The 15,531-nt window shown below is 45.1% G+C and overlaps 1 protein-coding gene across 2 annotated transcripts in view; it reads right to left on the bottom strand.

Annotated features, from left to right (window-relative positions):
- The window catches only part of SLCO3A1 (solute carrier organic anion transporter family member 3A1), a 139,989-nt gene that overhangs the window by 10,411 nt on the left and 114,047 nt on the right, over window positions 1-15,531 (bottom strand). For both annotated transcript variants that reach the window (XM_051796692.1, XM_051796691.1), the window contains exons 5-9: window positions 13,128-13,292; window positions 11,122-11,320; window positions 10,102-10,240; window positions 5,608-5,783; window positions 3,084-3,148 (exon numbers count right to left, since the gene is read on the bottom strand). In XM_051796692.1, the coding sequence (XP_051652652.1) occupies window positions 3,084-3,148; window positions 5,608-5,783; window positions 10,102-10,240; window positions 11,122-11,320; window positions 13,128-13,292 (744 nt within the window). The remainder of the gene's footprint in view (window positions 1-3,083; window positions 3,149-5,607; window positions 5,784-10,101; window positions 10,241-11,121; window positions 11,321-13,127; window positions 13,293-15,531) is intronic.

Below are 15,531 nucleotides of genomic sequence, written 5' to 3'. Positions count from 1 at the left end.
TCACTGTTCCCTGTGGTAACTAGGATCTCTTTATTTTATTTTGTTGATGACTAGAGCTCTGCAGATTTTGTTTGATCTTCCTTCTATGTTAATAAATGCAGGAATTAAGAAAGGCTATACGGGCTTTTCGTACTCATTTTAACCAGTCATTAATAGCACAAATGTAGTAAATAAAACCAGATGATATGAAAGCAAGACAATCTGTTTGTTAGAAACACTAGTTTCTAAACATCACATCTAAAAACCTGGAAAAATGTCAGTGCTACCTCTCAGTTTGTCATTTCAATGACTGGAAAGTCCAGACATTTTAAGTTAAAATTATTGTTGAAACCTGTGAACAACCACACACTGAACCTGGATTTTAAAAATTCAGCTGGGCTCCTGCCACAGAAAAACAAGAGGATGTGCTGCTGACTGTGTGCCTACTGCTGCTGGATGGCACCTCAGGGGGTAACATTCACATGTGGCAGTGAGGAGCCTCGTGCTTTCTGGAACAAGAGAAAACTGGATTGGGATCATAATTTTGAGGTGTGAGCCCCTGCTTGTTAACATGCTGAGAGATGTTGATACAAAGCTTTGGAGATGTACAGGCTGAACTTCAGAGAGAGCTACCATCCCCATCTGCTGGCTTCAGCTGGCTTGCCTGCTTTCCACAATAATTTGGCCTGGAAATTGCTCCTCATAAGACTTGAGGAAGGGCCTGTTTTCACTTAACTCCAAAGCTACTCCTCTGTGAATGCAGGCATGGATGCGGATATGGAAAACTTTTATCAACCAGTGAGTGTTTCGGGTTGTTTTTAGCAGAGGAGAGGACAAGACTCCCTGAGACAAGGTAGTTGAGGGGTTGCACTGCAGATTGGAAACTCCTGAGAGAGAAAGACTGTGGGGTTTTGTCATGTTAGAAGAAGAAGAAACAACAACATGGGCTTGTAGGAAAAAATCAAAGGAAGTGCCTTGGAGGCTTCGCTAGGATGCATGGTGAACACCATCCAGAAAGGATGCATCCAGGATCTTACAAGTCTGAAACTCTTTGCCATTCCAGACAGTTCCATTCCACACCTTTGGCTCCAATGACATTGCTTTACTCTCTTCTCTGAGAAACTGCAGTAACGCTTTTATATGAAGACACTGTTCCGCTGCCCTTTCACAGCAGAATTCCTATGAAATAAGATAACACATGCAGGAGGATACCAGGAGTATTCAGTCATGTTTCATGTTATTACAGTGAATATTAAAGAGAGTCAATCATGTCTTACCTCTTACTGCAAAGTGTTGCAAAAATTTCTCATATATATATATATATATATATGTCTTTGTTGAAGCTGTAGGGCTGCATAAAAAAGCTGCTTCTGTCTTATTGAAATCTATTAGCTATGATGGCACCTTTGGGTCTCATACCTCCTGTATTTAATACCCTCCTTTGGTTCAAGAAACAGCTATCATCAACGTCTTCTTAAGTCAAAGCTTAAAGGTGAACTGAAAAGCTTTTAAAATAAATCAGTAAAGCTATTCTCAAACCCCAGGTTGTTAAGGGCACAATTTGGATACCCTTGCTCATATTGAAAAGTACCTTTCTCCTCATTTTCTGTGTGTTCTAAGCTACATTGCTGCTATGCTTCAAGATGTATTGTCTTATTACACAGGAATCTCTTAGTGACAGAGCAACATATAAAGATTTGAGTTTAAATTTTTACTATGGTTTCTTTACTGTTACAAAAAGAAGAAATCTGTCCAACTTAAGCATATATGCCTGAGCCTGGTTTTAGAGGAATTCGGGATGCTGCTATCTCAGGAGGCTTCTCTCTTTCAAAAGGAGCAAAGAAAAGAGAATAATCTCTCCCCTTAAGTACTTTTTCCTTTGGAAACAACAGCCCACAGCCATCCTCCTCCCACACTTGCCTGCTGACTCTCCACATTCAGCCAGTCTGAGCTGAAGACAGGTCAAAACCCACGAGCAGCACCAGCAGCTAAAGAAAATGCTGTGTTTGCAAGGCTTGAACCAGAGCTGACCCAAGTCATCCCAGAAGCTTCCCTTTGAGTTATCTGAGCTCTGGATAAGTTTACTTGATGGACCTTTTTGTATTACTGCAGCTACTTCACCAAACAATGAAAATCTAACTAGTTTTACTGTAAGTTGGTCTGGGAGCACCATTTCCCCTTCACCTAATGGGGAATAAGGTATTAAAAAATAAGTAAATAAATGAGGTAATTTATTCAAAGCAATGTATGGTACTGCTGGATTTTCTGTCCTGTACTTCCCAGTGTCTTGCTGTAGCCTCAGTGATGGCACTGGGGCAGCCATGCAGGGAAGGTGCTGCCAGGGCCCTGCTAAAAAAAAGTAAATTGCACTCCCACAACATGCAGAAACCCTGGGCATGAGATGGTCCCATACAATGATGGATCAGAGGATTTTGTCCTGAATCACTGAGATTAATGAGCAGAAATAGAAGAGCTTTAAAATAGGAGCCATCTCTTCCAAAGGGGAAAAAAATTCCACCCAGAAACAAACAGCAGGCAAACAACAGCCTGGTGTGTTCCTTTTAATTCATACATGAGAAGCACATACTGGTCCACAGGAGCAGCCGTATGCATTTTAATGGCATATTAACCCACAGGAGGATACAAGGACTCAGCCTGTCTCATTTTTCTGTTTTCCTTTCCGAGAGACCTGAAGGAAGGGACAAAACCACCATGTAACACAGGTCCTGTCCCTCAAAGGAGGGTGAAAATACATATCCCTCTACTTCAGCAATATGCAATACAGCAGTAATTTTGCAAGTTGCTGACACGTTAATAACAGCTATAGAAGAGAAACTGTTTGTGTGGGACCATGGGAGAAACAGTCATTTCTCATGCAACACTGCATTTTCTTCCATTAGTACAATACAAATGGCAGGAAAAGTGCCTTCAGGAGCCTCGATATGATATCCTTCATGGAGAGGCTTGGATCCCTGTGTGTCAGACCACACTGACGACAACCATAGTACTACATGGAAGAGAAATCAACTTCTGCATGTTAAAAATAGAGTTTACCATGAGGGAGGAAAGGACAGGAGAGAAGGACATGCAATTTTTGTACCTACCCAGCAACCGGAGCAGTAGGAAAAGCACCCCCAGAGCGTAAGATTTGAGTTCAGGGCTCACGGTCCTGCAGGGAGGAAGGAGGGAGAGAGTGAAATCAATTCCTGTTGTTCTGCTTTGATTAACACACCCCCTGGCCATTCTGTGCTGTCAGCCAGGATGCCACCACCACCTTTTCAAAAAGTCATTAATGGGATTTTTCTTCTGCCTTTGCCTGAACTGCCTACAGCCCCAAAAGTAATTGCCTATGTGATAGGTCCAGGAATTAGCTAAGTCATTAATAACAGCAGCTAATCTTGTCATTGGATGGGGAAAAATGTAATTCCCATCCCATTAAATCATTGTTTACAAGCTCCCCATCATGTTTTCAAGGCTCCAGATGTTCAAAATTGGAGGGAAAGAAAACTTTTGGTTCTGAAACTCCCCAGACTACTGGGAACAAGAGAGGAAAGGGAGCATGACAGACCAAAAGGTTTAGTCAGCCTGTTAATTCAAGTCTTCCAGTGAGGAAGTGCTCAGGTCTAGTTTTCACAGGTGTGAGTTTAGCATGCAATTTTTTTATACTGGGAAGACAGTGTTTGCAGTGTCTTTTGCTATGAACACAACCCCCTATTGTATTAGGGTTATCCTTCAAAGGCGCTTTAAAAAAAACATTCACAGCTTTCTAATTCACTCAGCTCAAGGATGCTACTGGCATCATCCTCTTGGGGTAAGCTCAGCAAAGCCTTTGGAACTTTAGAAGCCATTAATTTGGTCTTGAGTCTTATAACGGCATTTTATTTCCTACAGAATATAAAGGCTGGGGAAGCAGGACAGTGATCCCCATGGGAACAGATTCATCACACAGGGGAACTTCAGAGATTTAAGTTGCTTTTTCCTGTAGCTCCTTACAGAGGTCTGCAGGCATCACTGCTAGTGGCATCCATGGTGGCAGACGTGGTCCTCTATATAAATACACTGGGGGGGCATCAGACAAAACTGATAAAACAATTAGAACCAGTGAGTGCTTTTAAGTTAAGATCACCCTTCTGATCACCTGCCCTCCTTTCACACGTTCACAGACCATGTAACACCATACCATGACTCCTGCATGAAGCCTGTGACCTCTGAATGAATTTCAGCAGTTTTCAGGCAGGTCCTCAGGATCTATAGAAAGCCTTTATGCTAGGAAATATCTGACCTTGGAAAAATGTTCCAGTGGTTAATGGCTTGGCTCAAATAGGATTCTACAGTTGGGTGGGAAATGAAGGAAATGGAGTATTAAAGGTTTATTTTATGGAAAAAATAAATTATCGTGTGAAATATTCAGAGTGGGTTTTTAATTGGTGGTGGTGTCCTTCCATCCACTTTTCTGTATTTAATACCAAAGTCAACCCACATACCTTAGAGTGGAGTAAAAGGTGCCACTTGGGGACATCTCCTTTTCTCACTGAACAAATGACTTGCCTAGACAAGACATCCACTTTGTATACACTGAGTTCATTTTTAAATAATCATAGGAGCTGCCAATGCCACTTGGACACCAGGGACACACATATACATCAAAACTTCCTTTAGGCGATGCAAGAGGTGCTCTCTTGGCTAAGAGCTCTTCCCTGTACATTTTGGTAGCTATCAGTGATTCTGAGTGAAGTTACTAATCTGGATGTGTGAATTGTTTATTTCCTACAGCTGTGAACTGAGTATGTTTAACATTCCCTTCGGTTTTCTTATTCCCTTGTATTCTTCTTCCCGGCTAGTGCCAGACTTATCTCATTTGAAGGCAACACTAAGATGTCTCCATGCAGGATCCTAGAGGTGCTGGCAGCTTCCTTGAACAAAGAACTCTTCAAACTTCAAATTACTTTTGCCACAATATTTATCATGAGAAATTTGATTTCCCTTCAGCTACCAGAGATGCAAAGAGAGAAGAGAACTAGTAGGTGGAATATCTCATTTTGTATCCTGCAGGGAGACATGCCCTCACAGAGCTGTTCTGTCCAAAATCCACTCAAGAGTGTGTTTCTAATACAGACCTTATTGATTGAATTTTATTGGAATTTTCCAGGCAGCAAAATGGATCTGCTATTTATGCCCCTGGTTATTATTCTCAGTAAGTGACAGCCTGGACAGCTAAGTAATTCTGGATAAATGTGGGCTTAGATATATATGTATATCATAAGGTGAAGTGTTCCATGTGTCTGGAAATAACACAAGGTCAGTTATTTGAGTAAGTTACTTTTGTCTGTCTATTCACACTGGCTTAACTCAAGACATGTCCTTCAGACTTCCAAGTTCTTTGTGTCCTTGGACTTGGTCCAGGGTGAGAGAAGTTAAAACTCTGGACAGGTGGGTATTGACCAAAGCTAGCCTTTGCCACAGCTTTTCACTTTTCCATGTTTTCTATGGTGTCCAGGCCCTATGGGACCCCCAGCTCCGTGCAGCTCCCAGTGGCTCCCATGGCCCCTCCAGCCCTGCTCCCAGCCCCTGAGCAGCCCCTCTGGGATCACTGTGGGAACCCTCCGGGTTCCCCGGCCGTGGTCCTACCTGATGAGGATGATGACTGACGGCGTCTGCGCCATGGCCCCGATCATGCTGCAAACACACATCACGCAGAGGAATGTCAGGAAGGCCTCTTCGCAGCCAGGGCTGGGGCATTTGCCAGGAACCACGGTGGCATTTTCGGCAGGGACCGAGGTGAGGCATGAACAGCCACTGAGGTTCTGCAAAGGAGCACAAGGAGTCAGGAGAAAGGAGAGCTGTGATCCCCACCATTGACCTCTGTAATGAGGGCTTGTCAACAGCAACTCCTAATCCTCTAATGTTCAATTAAGTAACTCCTAAGTGCTTGTTTGGAGGGGGTTTGGAAAGAATTTCAGGAGCGCCAGCTCTGACGCATGTTACCAGCAAGGGAAAGCTGTCCCTTGGCTTGTTTCTTTTCTTCTGCTCCTTTCAAGTCTCTCCCATAAATGTCACTGCAACAAAATTATTACCAAGTTATACCTCTTTGGAGGGGAATAAAGAAACAATCTGTGTCTCTGCGACAAGGAAGATCCCCCAATTATGGTTCTAATTACTTGCTTATTTACTTCTGTCCTCTTGGCTGTTGCAATTAAACTGAAGTACATTAAAAGCAGGTAAATCTGCAGCCCTGTTCTTGGCTGCAGGTTCGGTGGCTGCTTCCAGCACCCTGAATCCCGGGAAGGAGCCACCCAGGATGGGTGTTGCAGCTCACTGACAGCTGAACTACCACCACTTGGCAGCACAGACGCTGCTGGACTTTAAAGCACTCCAAGGCTAATAAGTGACATCTGGTTCAGAGGGATTTGTGCTGAGCTAAGAGCTGAAGTCAAGCGAGATAAACTTTATCAATATGTGATCAGAAGGAGGGTGGAATGACTGCATTTTGCTTTGATCTCTCCGGCAAGTGCAGGATGTGAAAAGAAGCTTTGTTTGCCAGTCACAGATTTAAGGATTTACTTTTTTTTTCCTTATTTTCCAACTCGCCCTCCTGAATTTCTGAGTGGGGGATGGCAATGCAATTAAGGCGCACAATACCACCAAGAAATCCCTTAACGAATACAGAATGAAACGGTCATAAATGATTCATGGCTTGTCTTCATCAGCCCGCTGGGTTTGCAGGTCACATGCTTGTATGAGGAGTAACACCATAAAATAAAACATATTGAAAACCAGCTAAATCTCCTCCCCTTTCCCTCTACCATGTTTGAGCAGAAATTCCTTTGCTTTTCCGCAAAGGGCGTCCCTTAGGACCATACAAAAGCACACTTACTGGTTCACTGCCTCCAAAGATAAGGATCAGCAAGGATACTATTCCAACCTTTCTGACACCAATCTCTTTCTTCTGCATAGGAGTCAAATGGTTTTCTTCCAACTAAGTGCATAGAGGGCAAGAGAGACTGCTGTGCAGAACTCCAGGAGAGCTGGAGCAGACAGGCAGTGCCTTTCCGGCTGGCAAGCAGTAATTAACATAACAAATTATTGTGCTGTGAGTTAGAAGCTGACACTCGAAGGCTTCAGAATGGTGACAATTAGCACCACTGATGTGGTGTTTGCACAGACAACAGGAATTTGTAGATCCTGGCACTTACTGCAGTGCATTGCTAGCAACCAGCTGGACACAGCCCCGTGGATCAAAGCCCATCTAAGTCTAGAAAAGTATATACCTGCACTGAAAAATCCTCGGACAAAATTCCCATCACAGCAAACATGCAGAACTGGGTGCTTATTCTCCATGGGTTCTTATCAAGGGACAGATGTGCCCCACCTGTTTCTGGCAATGGTGGGGCAGATTCTCCTCCTATTGGTGTGATTTTTTACAAACCACAAGGCAGATCCCCACCCGCATTGCCTGAAAATTTGCCTCTCGATCCACTTTATCAACCATTTTGCATCAAGGTTCTGGCCTGAAGCAGTGCCAGTAGTTTGAACCAACTACATCTGCTTCCTTAGCACTGCACCTCATTCTTACCTGGGAGATCTTTGATCTTTTATTACTCACACACTATACAACTCGCAGACATCAAACAAGGAAACATCAAAGATGGAGTTATAACTTTGTCCTGTGGAGAGGTGACTTTTTGCTACCTGTGCCAAAATTGCTATAGATTCCCTTGTCTGCAACCCCACTGCATTCAACCACATATTATCACAACCCTCTGCTGCCCAGCAGCTTGCACACCCAGATTTCTGTGTGCGTGTGAGGCTCCACAGATGCAGAGTTTACACCTTTAACAGCATGCTGAGTTTGGCGTGATTATCTATGCAAATTACATGTTTTTAATTACTCATTCCTTAAGCCCTGGCTCTGACAGGGAAGGGACAGGCTGGTACTTCAATGCAAAGCTGTGAGATGCCAGCACAGTAATGCCAGGCTGGAATTCGTGTGTCTCCAACCAAAAGGCTGAGAGAATCAATGGCATCAAACAAGCAAGACACAAGCATCACTTCCAGGAATGGCTTGAAAGAAACACTCCTGAGGTTGCCAGAGCTCTGCCTATCAGCACCGATATTCCTGTGGCTTTTTAGACAGGTGCACCTCTGGAACCAGCTCAGTAAGAGAGAAGAAATGAAAAAGAAAAAACTAACTGAGCTACATATCGCTTTTAGAAATTGTTCACAGAGGAAAAGTGGAGCGAGGCAGTCAGAAACATCCAGTGTAGTAAAGTTAAATAAAGCATTCAGAGAATTTTATGTCCCAGTAAAAAGCAACCCTTGGCTCATCACAAGCATATAACATTCACAAGACCCTCTAGACAGGTCATTACCTGGATTATGGGTTTAAAACTTGGTTTGGCAGTTTGGCTTTGCCTCAAGGCCATTGCATGGCCAAACTGGTCCATAATTTTTGATAATGCCCTTTCCAGAGGATGCCATATTGCTTCACTAATTTGTATTCAAAACATTACTGCAAAAAAACCCACAAAACAAAGTGATGAAAAGAACTCCAGGATGATGACGAAAAGGCAAAATAAGAAGGAATGAGTAAGAGAGAGGGTGAGGATCAGTGAGTTTTTTGCTGAAAGGTTTTCTCTTGCAGAACATGAGGTCAGGCAGCTGCAGACTGAAGGGGCAGAGCTGAATTTTTATTACCATACTCCTTCCAGAGGAGCCAGAGCTTTGACCTGAACTGCACAGTGGGGAGGTCACTCCCACACTCCAGCCACGGACCACACCAGCTGTATTCTTGCTAAAGGCTTGGTGAACTGGTGAGACACAATTCTGTGTGTCTGAAACAAGCTGGTGTCTTGTTAAAATCATCCTGCTGCCGCCCCAGGTGTTGACCTGTTGGGAGGAGGAGGAAGAAGAGGGCAGGAGGTAACACCTTCACATGTGTCACACACTCATGGAGATCCCTGTGGGGTTTTGAAAGCAACTTGAAACTGTGGTATTTCAAAGGGATGCCTGTGTCTCTGGGCTGTGAGGCTGCACTGCCAGCAGTGAGTGTGCACCTCTGCTCAGTGGCACTGGCATGTGCTTTGTCTCTTTGGGGCAGGAAGGGAGGTCTGATGCCTCCTCAAAAAGCAAGGATGAAGCCATGGAGGGATAATTGCATGTGGTGATCACTAATGTCCCTGCAGCCACAAACAGTCCCTGTGACCAGGCTGACTGACCTCCAACAGACTCCACACAGGCAGTGAGGCAGCAATCACCATGCCTGGCACGGCTCTAGGCAGGGAGCAAGGATGCAGGAATCCCACCAGTCCCCACCCCCAGGAGCAGCAGGCACTCATTTTCAGCATAACCCAGAAGACATTAACATTTCAGCAGCAAAAATGAAAAAGCTGGCTTTTAAGATATTGTTAAAAATTCCCCACATCTTTTTATACAGAGATGGTTTGGTCTTTAAGAGTTTTCTAAGGGAAATAAACTCTTAGATATAGAGAACTGAAAAATACAGAATGCCTTTGGATGGAGTCTCTGCTCCCCTGACAACTGCTCTTGCTGCTGCCTCAGAGCAAAGCAAGGAAAGAGAGAGAAGTGAGAGGAAAGAAAGGAAAGCTTAAAAAAGGGTGAATAAAACCATAATCTGCTTGTAGGTGTCTAGGAACCAGATTCAGGGAAAGAGCAAGAGGAAAAAGAATAAAAGTGTTGGGCAGGGCAAACATGGGCAGGTGGAGAAGAGGGGAGATGAGGAGCTGCAGGACAAAAGAGAAGCTGGTCCCACAGCCTGGGCCAGGAAGCTCTCACAGAGGATCTGGGTTCTGCCACTGGACAACCGCGCAGATCTTCATGTTCCTTGCTTCCACGCTGAGGAGAAAGACCAGAGGAGAAGGATGTGAAATCCCATCCTGCTCCATGGGTAACCCTGGCAGACTGCTGCCAGAGAGAGTGGGCATTTATGCAACAGAGTGAAAAACGACAAGGGCTCATGCCCACCTGAGGTGTGAGGTCAGCTTTTGGGGGTGCAACCACTGCTGGCTGTGGGTGAGCTACTCTACCAGATACGCACTAAGCTCACTCACTTGAGCTCTCAGAATTGTTCCTACAGGCGAGAGGTCCCGAGGAAAGCCCACTCACCGTGCTGCTGCAGCCAGCAAAGCAGGCAGATAAGTATGTGACCCCGTCTGCCCCACAGACTGGAGTGAAGGAATCAGTTTGGCATTCACAGTTGTTATTGCAGGGGGAATATGGGTCCAGAGATGAGGTTGGAGTGGAGCTGTAAGAGAAACAGAAAGAGAAATTAATGTGATGATATTGGCCAGCTTTTCCAATCGCTGCCTCACAAAAATGGCTTTGAGAGGTGGAGTTAACACACTACAAAAAAGCAGTGGGCAGGCTAGCTGGGTTCCAGCTTTAAGAAATCCAGGCTACAGCCTCTCCCTGGGGACTGAAATGCCATGGCCACTATCCCTCTGCAACAGGGAATCTAATGCAAGGCTTCAGCTGCCTTGTTACCCCAACAAGAAGCCCCAAGGAAGCCCAAAGAGATGATCTAGAGATTGCTCTGTATTTTTCTATAATACTGTGAGGAGCTGAGAGGCTGAAGTTTTCATCTTCTAAAGAGTCTCCACTGCATACTGAGGAGCACTCGAAAAGAAAACACAGAATAACTGTCTCCAAATCCTGTGAGTGCTACAGGGCACCATGGGCCTCATTTCTCACATAAAAATAGACCTAGAGCCACAAACAGTCTCTCTTCACCATATCTGTATTTCCAGGCATCCAAAACCTGATTCTACAAATTCCCCTCAGGCATTTAAATCAATGTACAAAGCAGTGCATGTCCCTCACTGGCAGTGGAAACCAGAGGGTGTGATGGACCAAGTGCTACACAGGTGGCCAAGGGCACAGAAGCAGGTCTGGCGCCTTTTGATTCAGTTTGACCAATTGTAGTTAAACTCTGTTGTCAGCTGCAGGTACTCAACTCTCACAGAAATGAGTGGCATGGAAACATTCCTAAGTAAGAGCCCTATATCACACTGCCTTCTGCATGCTTGCTCTGGGGTTGTCTGAGGGTCAGCACTGCCTGTCGAGGACAATAACATGGATTTATGTTGGTAAAGCTCTGTGAGACCTTGAAACTGTCTGGGGACTCACTTGTTTCCATAGGGAACAGTAACCCCTGCCACAGGCCCTGTGTCACATCCCAGGAACAGGAAAGACACGTAGCAAGCTGTGGACACCAGGTTCACCAGCATGGCCATCCTGATGGCTCCCAGAGCAGACAGGCTGAGCTTCTTCACTAAGAGGCCACCCAGGAATATGCCCAGACACGCACATGGGATTGCTGTCATCCCTGCAAGAGGAAAAATCAGTTAGCAAGAAGAATGAGTAAGGCTCAGTGAACTACACTATGACAGGGTTTTACTCTCCAGCAGCGAGAACCAGGACCTTCTTCCAGTTCTCATCCATATTGGAGGGAAATGCCAAACTTGCTGAGATTGGCCCAACCTAACCCAACCAACGGCATCTCCAATGCTTCCTGCAACAGTTGGCAGGAAAAAAAAAGAATCTTCCAAGCTGTCTAGAAGCTTTGGATGAGCCCTGCTTGGTATAATTCACAGCAGTCTGAACTTCAGAGACTAGGCAAGAGTTGCATTTGAAAATATGAAGTCTCCCTTAAAGAATTTCAAACTGTAAGATGCAAAATCACTGCCAGAAGCAACTCTGTTTCCAGACCCAGACAGGCATTATCACACTACGTTTATTTGCGTTCACTTTTATACCTTTGCTGCCAGTTATACTCTAGATCTCACCTACCTAGACTAAGCTTAGAAGAGCATCCCAATCCTGGCATTTCTGGACTCCCCTAGATGTCACGTGGGAAATGTGGTAACAACTTTTTTTAATTAAGTTACTGTGAGAAACACAGAGGTATCAAAGTCTCCTTTCCCACTGTCAGGTCAGAAGCAGTACGTGCTCTGTTTCCCGGGTGATCCCTTCTTTGCTGCCCACCCAGCTGTACTCACATGTTGACTGCCCAGGCAACTCCCACCAAACAGCTTTTTTCCTTCTCCCAGTGGATCAACAGTGAAGTTGCTTTCCTTTGCCAAGCCTTTAATTTTCAGAAAAGATGGAAGACCCTAACCTCTGGTCTTCTATCAAAGCATATTAAAATTCACTAGCAAGTTCCGGTGTTGCTGGGGGAGGCCAGGCTGACTGCAGGGGATTGTTTCTTTTGGAAAACCAGGCCAAAACCAGAAAATATTGATGAGTTTAATAGGAAAATAAATAACTGTCAGGAGAGCAGCTTGCAAACTCCTTATTTTGATATTAAGATCCACCCATTTCCTGATGTCCCAGTTTTTGACAGATCACTGCCAGCTGCCCATCTGGTGAGCTGTGGTTGCAGATCATCCAAGATCAACTTGCAGATATCTTAATTGGGTGCTGCTGAGAGAAGGGCTGTCATAAATAAATGGCTGGGCCTACTAAGGAATGAGGAGCAGCCGCAAATAAATGAAGATTCTGCCATCAGTGTCCTGACAGGGAACAAATGAACGTTGAGAAATATATAAATGGGAAACTACAGCAGCATGGAATGGTCAGAGAAAAGGGGTATTTGAAAGACAACTAAGCTTCACTAGCTCAGGTTCTTTAACTGTTGATGGCAATCCCATCATTTCCAGGCCAAGGGGACAGGTGTGACTAACAGGAGAAACTGGGCTTCCTAACCCAAATGGAGGTGGGATGAGAGCTCTGGGGTACCTGAACAAGCAAGGGGCTGCTCAGTCAGAGAGCAACTACAGCCTTGGGCAACCAAATGGCTCAATTCTGCTGCATTCAAGGCTATCAGAGACTTTCATATCCTGTCTGTCCCATACCACTTCTGACACGATGGGCGTGGCTGCAGGGGAAGCAATGGCAACAGGATGCAGTGGAGAGCACAGTCATGAAAGAAGGATGCTGGAGGTCTACTCTGTGCTCTGTAGCCACGGCACAGTTGGATCCCACCCTCCCCGCTCACGGACACATTTCTAGATGTCAGAAAAGTCACTTTTTGGGCAGCCTAACCAGAGAAACTGGGTGCAGTTACCAGCCATGCTGAACACTTTTAAATATCTTTGGATGCTGGAGATTTGGTGGCCCCTGTGGTTACTCACCCAGGAGCTGGTTGGCAGATGAGGTGGTGAGGTTGAACTGCTGCTCCAAGTACTTTCCAAGGAAGGCAGCGAATCCGGCCACCACCGCGATCTCCATGCAGGCTGCCAGGATGATACAGGTGAAGACGGGATTGGAGAGTAAGTGCTTAGTTACTTTGGGGATCACTAGAAGAGAGGAAAAAGGGAGAGATGTGTTTGTGTAGACTTTACTTGAGGTGCTTGAGGTGCCTTTCTGCTCTCCTGAAGGGCAAACTCACTTCAAACCAGGAGGAATTTACTGTCTGCACAGACAAGCTGGTTAAAATGTGGCAACACCAGAACAAAAGGAAACACCCAAACAATGCCATCTAAAGATTCAGATATCAGAATGGTGAAAAAGGAAGTAACCTGTTGTTATCATGGAATATTCTGAGTTGCAAGGGATCCACAAGGGATCCAGCTCCTGGCCTTGCACAGGACAGCCCCAAGAAGGACACCTGAGAGGGAAGAGGACATGCTGAGCTGTTCACTGTGTAGGATGAGCACACACGTGGCTTTGGTCTCATGATCCCTTGGCTACCCCCTCCCAAATCATTAGCGTCCAGAGTCCTCTCTCCTCCAAGCCTGTCTCAATTTCTGATAAGCAAACACGAGTTACCTTACAAAGGGAAATCAGGCTAATGAATCAGATCGCACATTTTCTACTTCAGCGAACATTTTAATTATTGTCGAGATAACACAGCTTGAAGAGGAGAGGATCCCAGTACAGGAGAGAGTCTTGCTTTGTCTCCATACCTGATGACTAATTTCTTCCTGAATTAAATGTGAAAATCATTAAGTTTGAAAATTACCTTGCTGAAGTGTAGTGAGGCCTCAACGGACCTCTATTTGCATTTTGAAAATCCATCCCCCACATCCCCTATGGTGTACCAGGGTATGGCAGATGACATTTCCCTGGTGTTGGCTTCTGTTTTCCCTTAGGGCTTTTTTTGCATTGGCCTCAGCAAGACAATGCAGAGCTCACTGTCAAGGCTCTGTTTGGGTGCCCTTGGTTCTTTCTTGGGGAAAGGGGAAAAAAGGGTTATAATTAGGTTAGATCTAATATTTTTGGAAGGGGCCACTCCACAGTTTCTGCTCTCTTTATATCACAAATGTTTTTCCATGCTGTATAAAATTCTTCCTTCCTGAGGATTTGCTGAACATAATGAAGGTACAAGAGGCATAGCAATTTTTAGTAGAACCAGGGGGGTGGAGGGAGGAAGGAAAAAATACTCTGTGGGAGGAATGGGGATGGGGGAATTCAGACATGGATAAATTTCAGAAGCCACCTGCTGCCTCCTTCAGTTCTTTGGTGGCCACCTACAGAATTTTCCCTTCTTGCCAGGAAAAAGATAGAAAATGCAAAGGTAGACTTGGCAGTGCTGAGCTTGAAAAGCCATATTTAAGGTATTAATGCCTGTTGTGCCTCTGGAGTTCAGCTTGTTCAAGATTAATGGATTCCTCAAGATGTAGCTTTGTGCCAATTCAACTCCAAAGACACAAAGGTCTACTTCTAACTTTATCCACCAAATAATAGTGATGACAGCCTGCCTTTTGCAGGAGGGAGTTAAAGATCACGCACATTTATTTCTGAAGTTGGCAAGGCTGGTACCCAGCCATCATGCACTACCAAGGTCAAAATCCATCTTCTGTGCTTGGGGTGGACAGCGAAAATTTTGCAGAGTTATTGTACCGTCTCACACAAGAGAGGAGCCCCTTGTGACTGCCTTGCCTGGCAGTGCTGGGCTACGAGTCACATCACTTCATCACCTAAAGGGGCTACAAGAGAGCTGGAGAGGGACTTTTGACAAGGGCATGTAGTGATAGGACAAGGAGTAATGGTTTTAAACTGAAAGAGGGAGGAATTTGATTGGGTATAAGGAAGAAATTCTTTACTGTGAGGGTGGTGAGACACCGGAACAGGTTGCCCAGAGATGCTGTGGATCCCTCTGGAAGTGTTCAAAGCCAGGTGGGACAGGGCTTTGAGCAACCTGGTCTAGTGGAAGGTGTTCCTGCCCATGGTGGAGGGGCTGCAACAAGATGACCTTTAAGGTCTCTTCCAACCCAAAACATTCTGTGATTCTATGATTCCATGATCATTGCATCTCCTCCCTGTGAGTTTTCTGGGACAGAACCTGCCTCCACTGCCTGTTTGATCACTGTCTACTGCAACAGGTCTCTGTACCAGCAGGTAGGTGTAACACAAAACCCAGTGCACAGACAACTCAAACAATGCCTGGCAGCCTCCACCATCTCCTCAGCCAGGACCAGCTCATTCCCTTTCATCTTCTAAGGGAAATGACAGGAGGCTCCCCATAAAAATGAATATACTTTCATCTTGCCGCTGTCATTTGTTAAGATCAATCATTTGACACCTGCTGCTGCC

The sequence above is a fragment of the Manacus candei genome, unplaced genomic scaffold (genome assembly GCF_025592945.1).
Source record: "Manacus candei isolate 608988 ecotype Guabito, Panama unplaced genomic scaffold, ASM2559294v1 h1tg000046l, whole genome shotgun sequence".
NCBI lineage: Eukaryota > Metazoa > Chordata > Aves > Passeriformes > Pipridae > Manacus > Manacus candei.
Note: the sequence above shows the minus strand (reverse complement) of the source record. Positions and strands in the feature narration are given on the sequence as shown.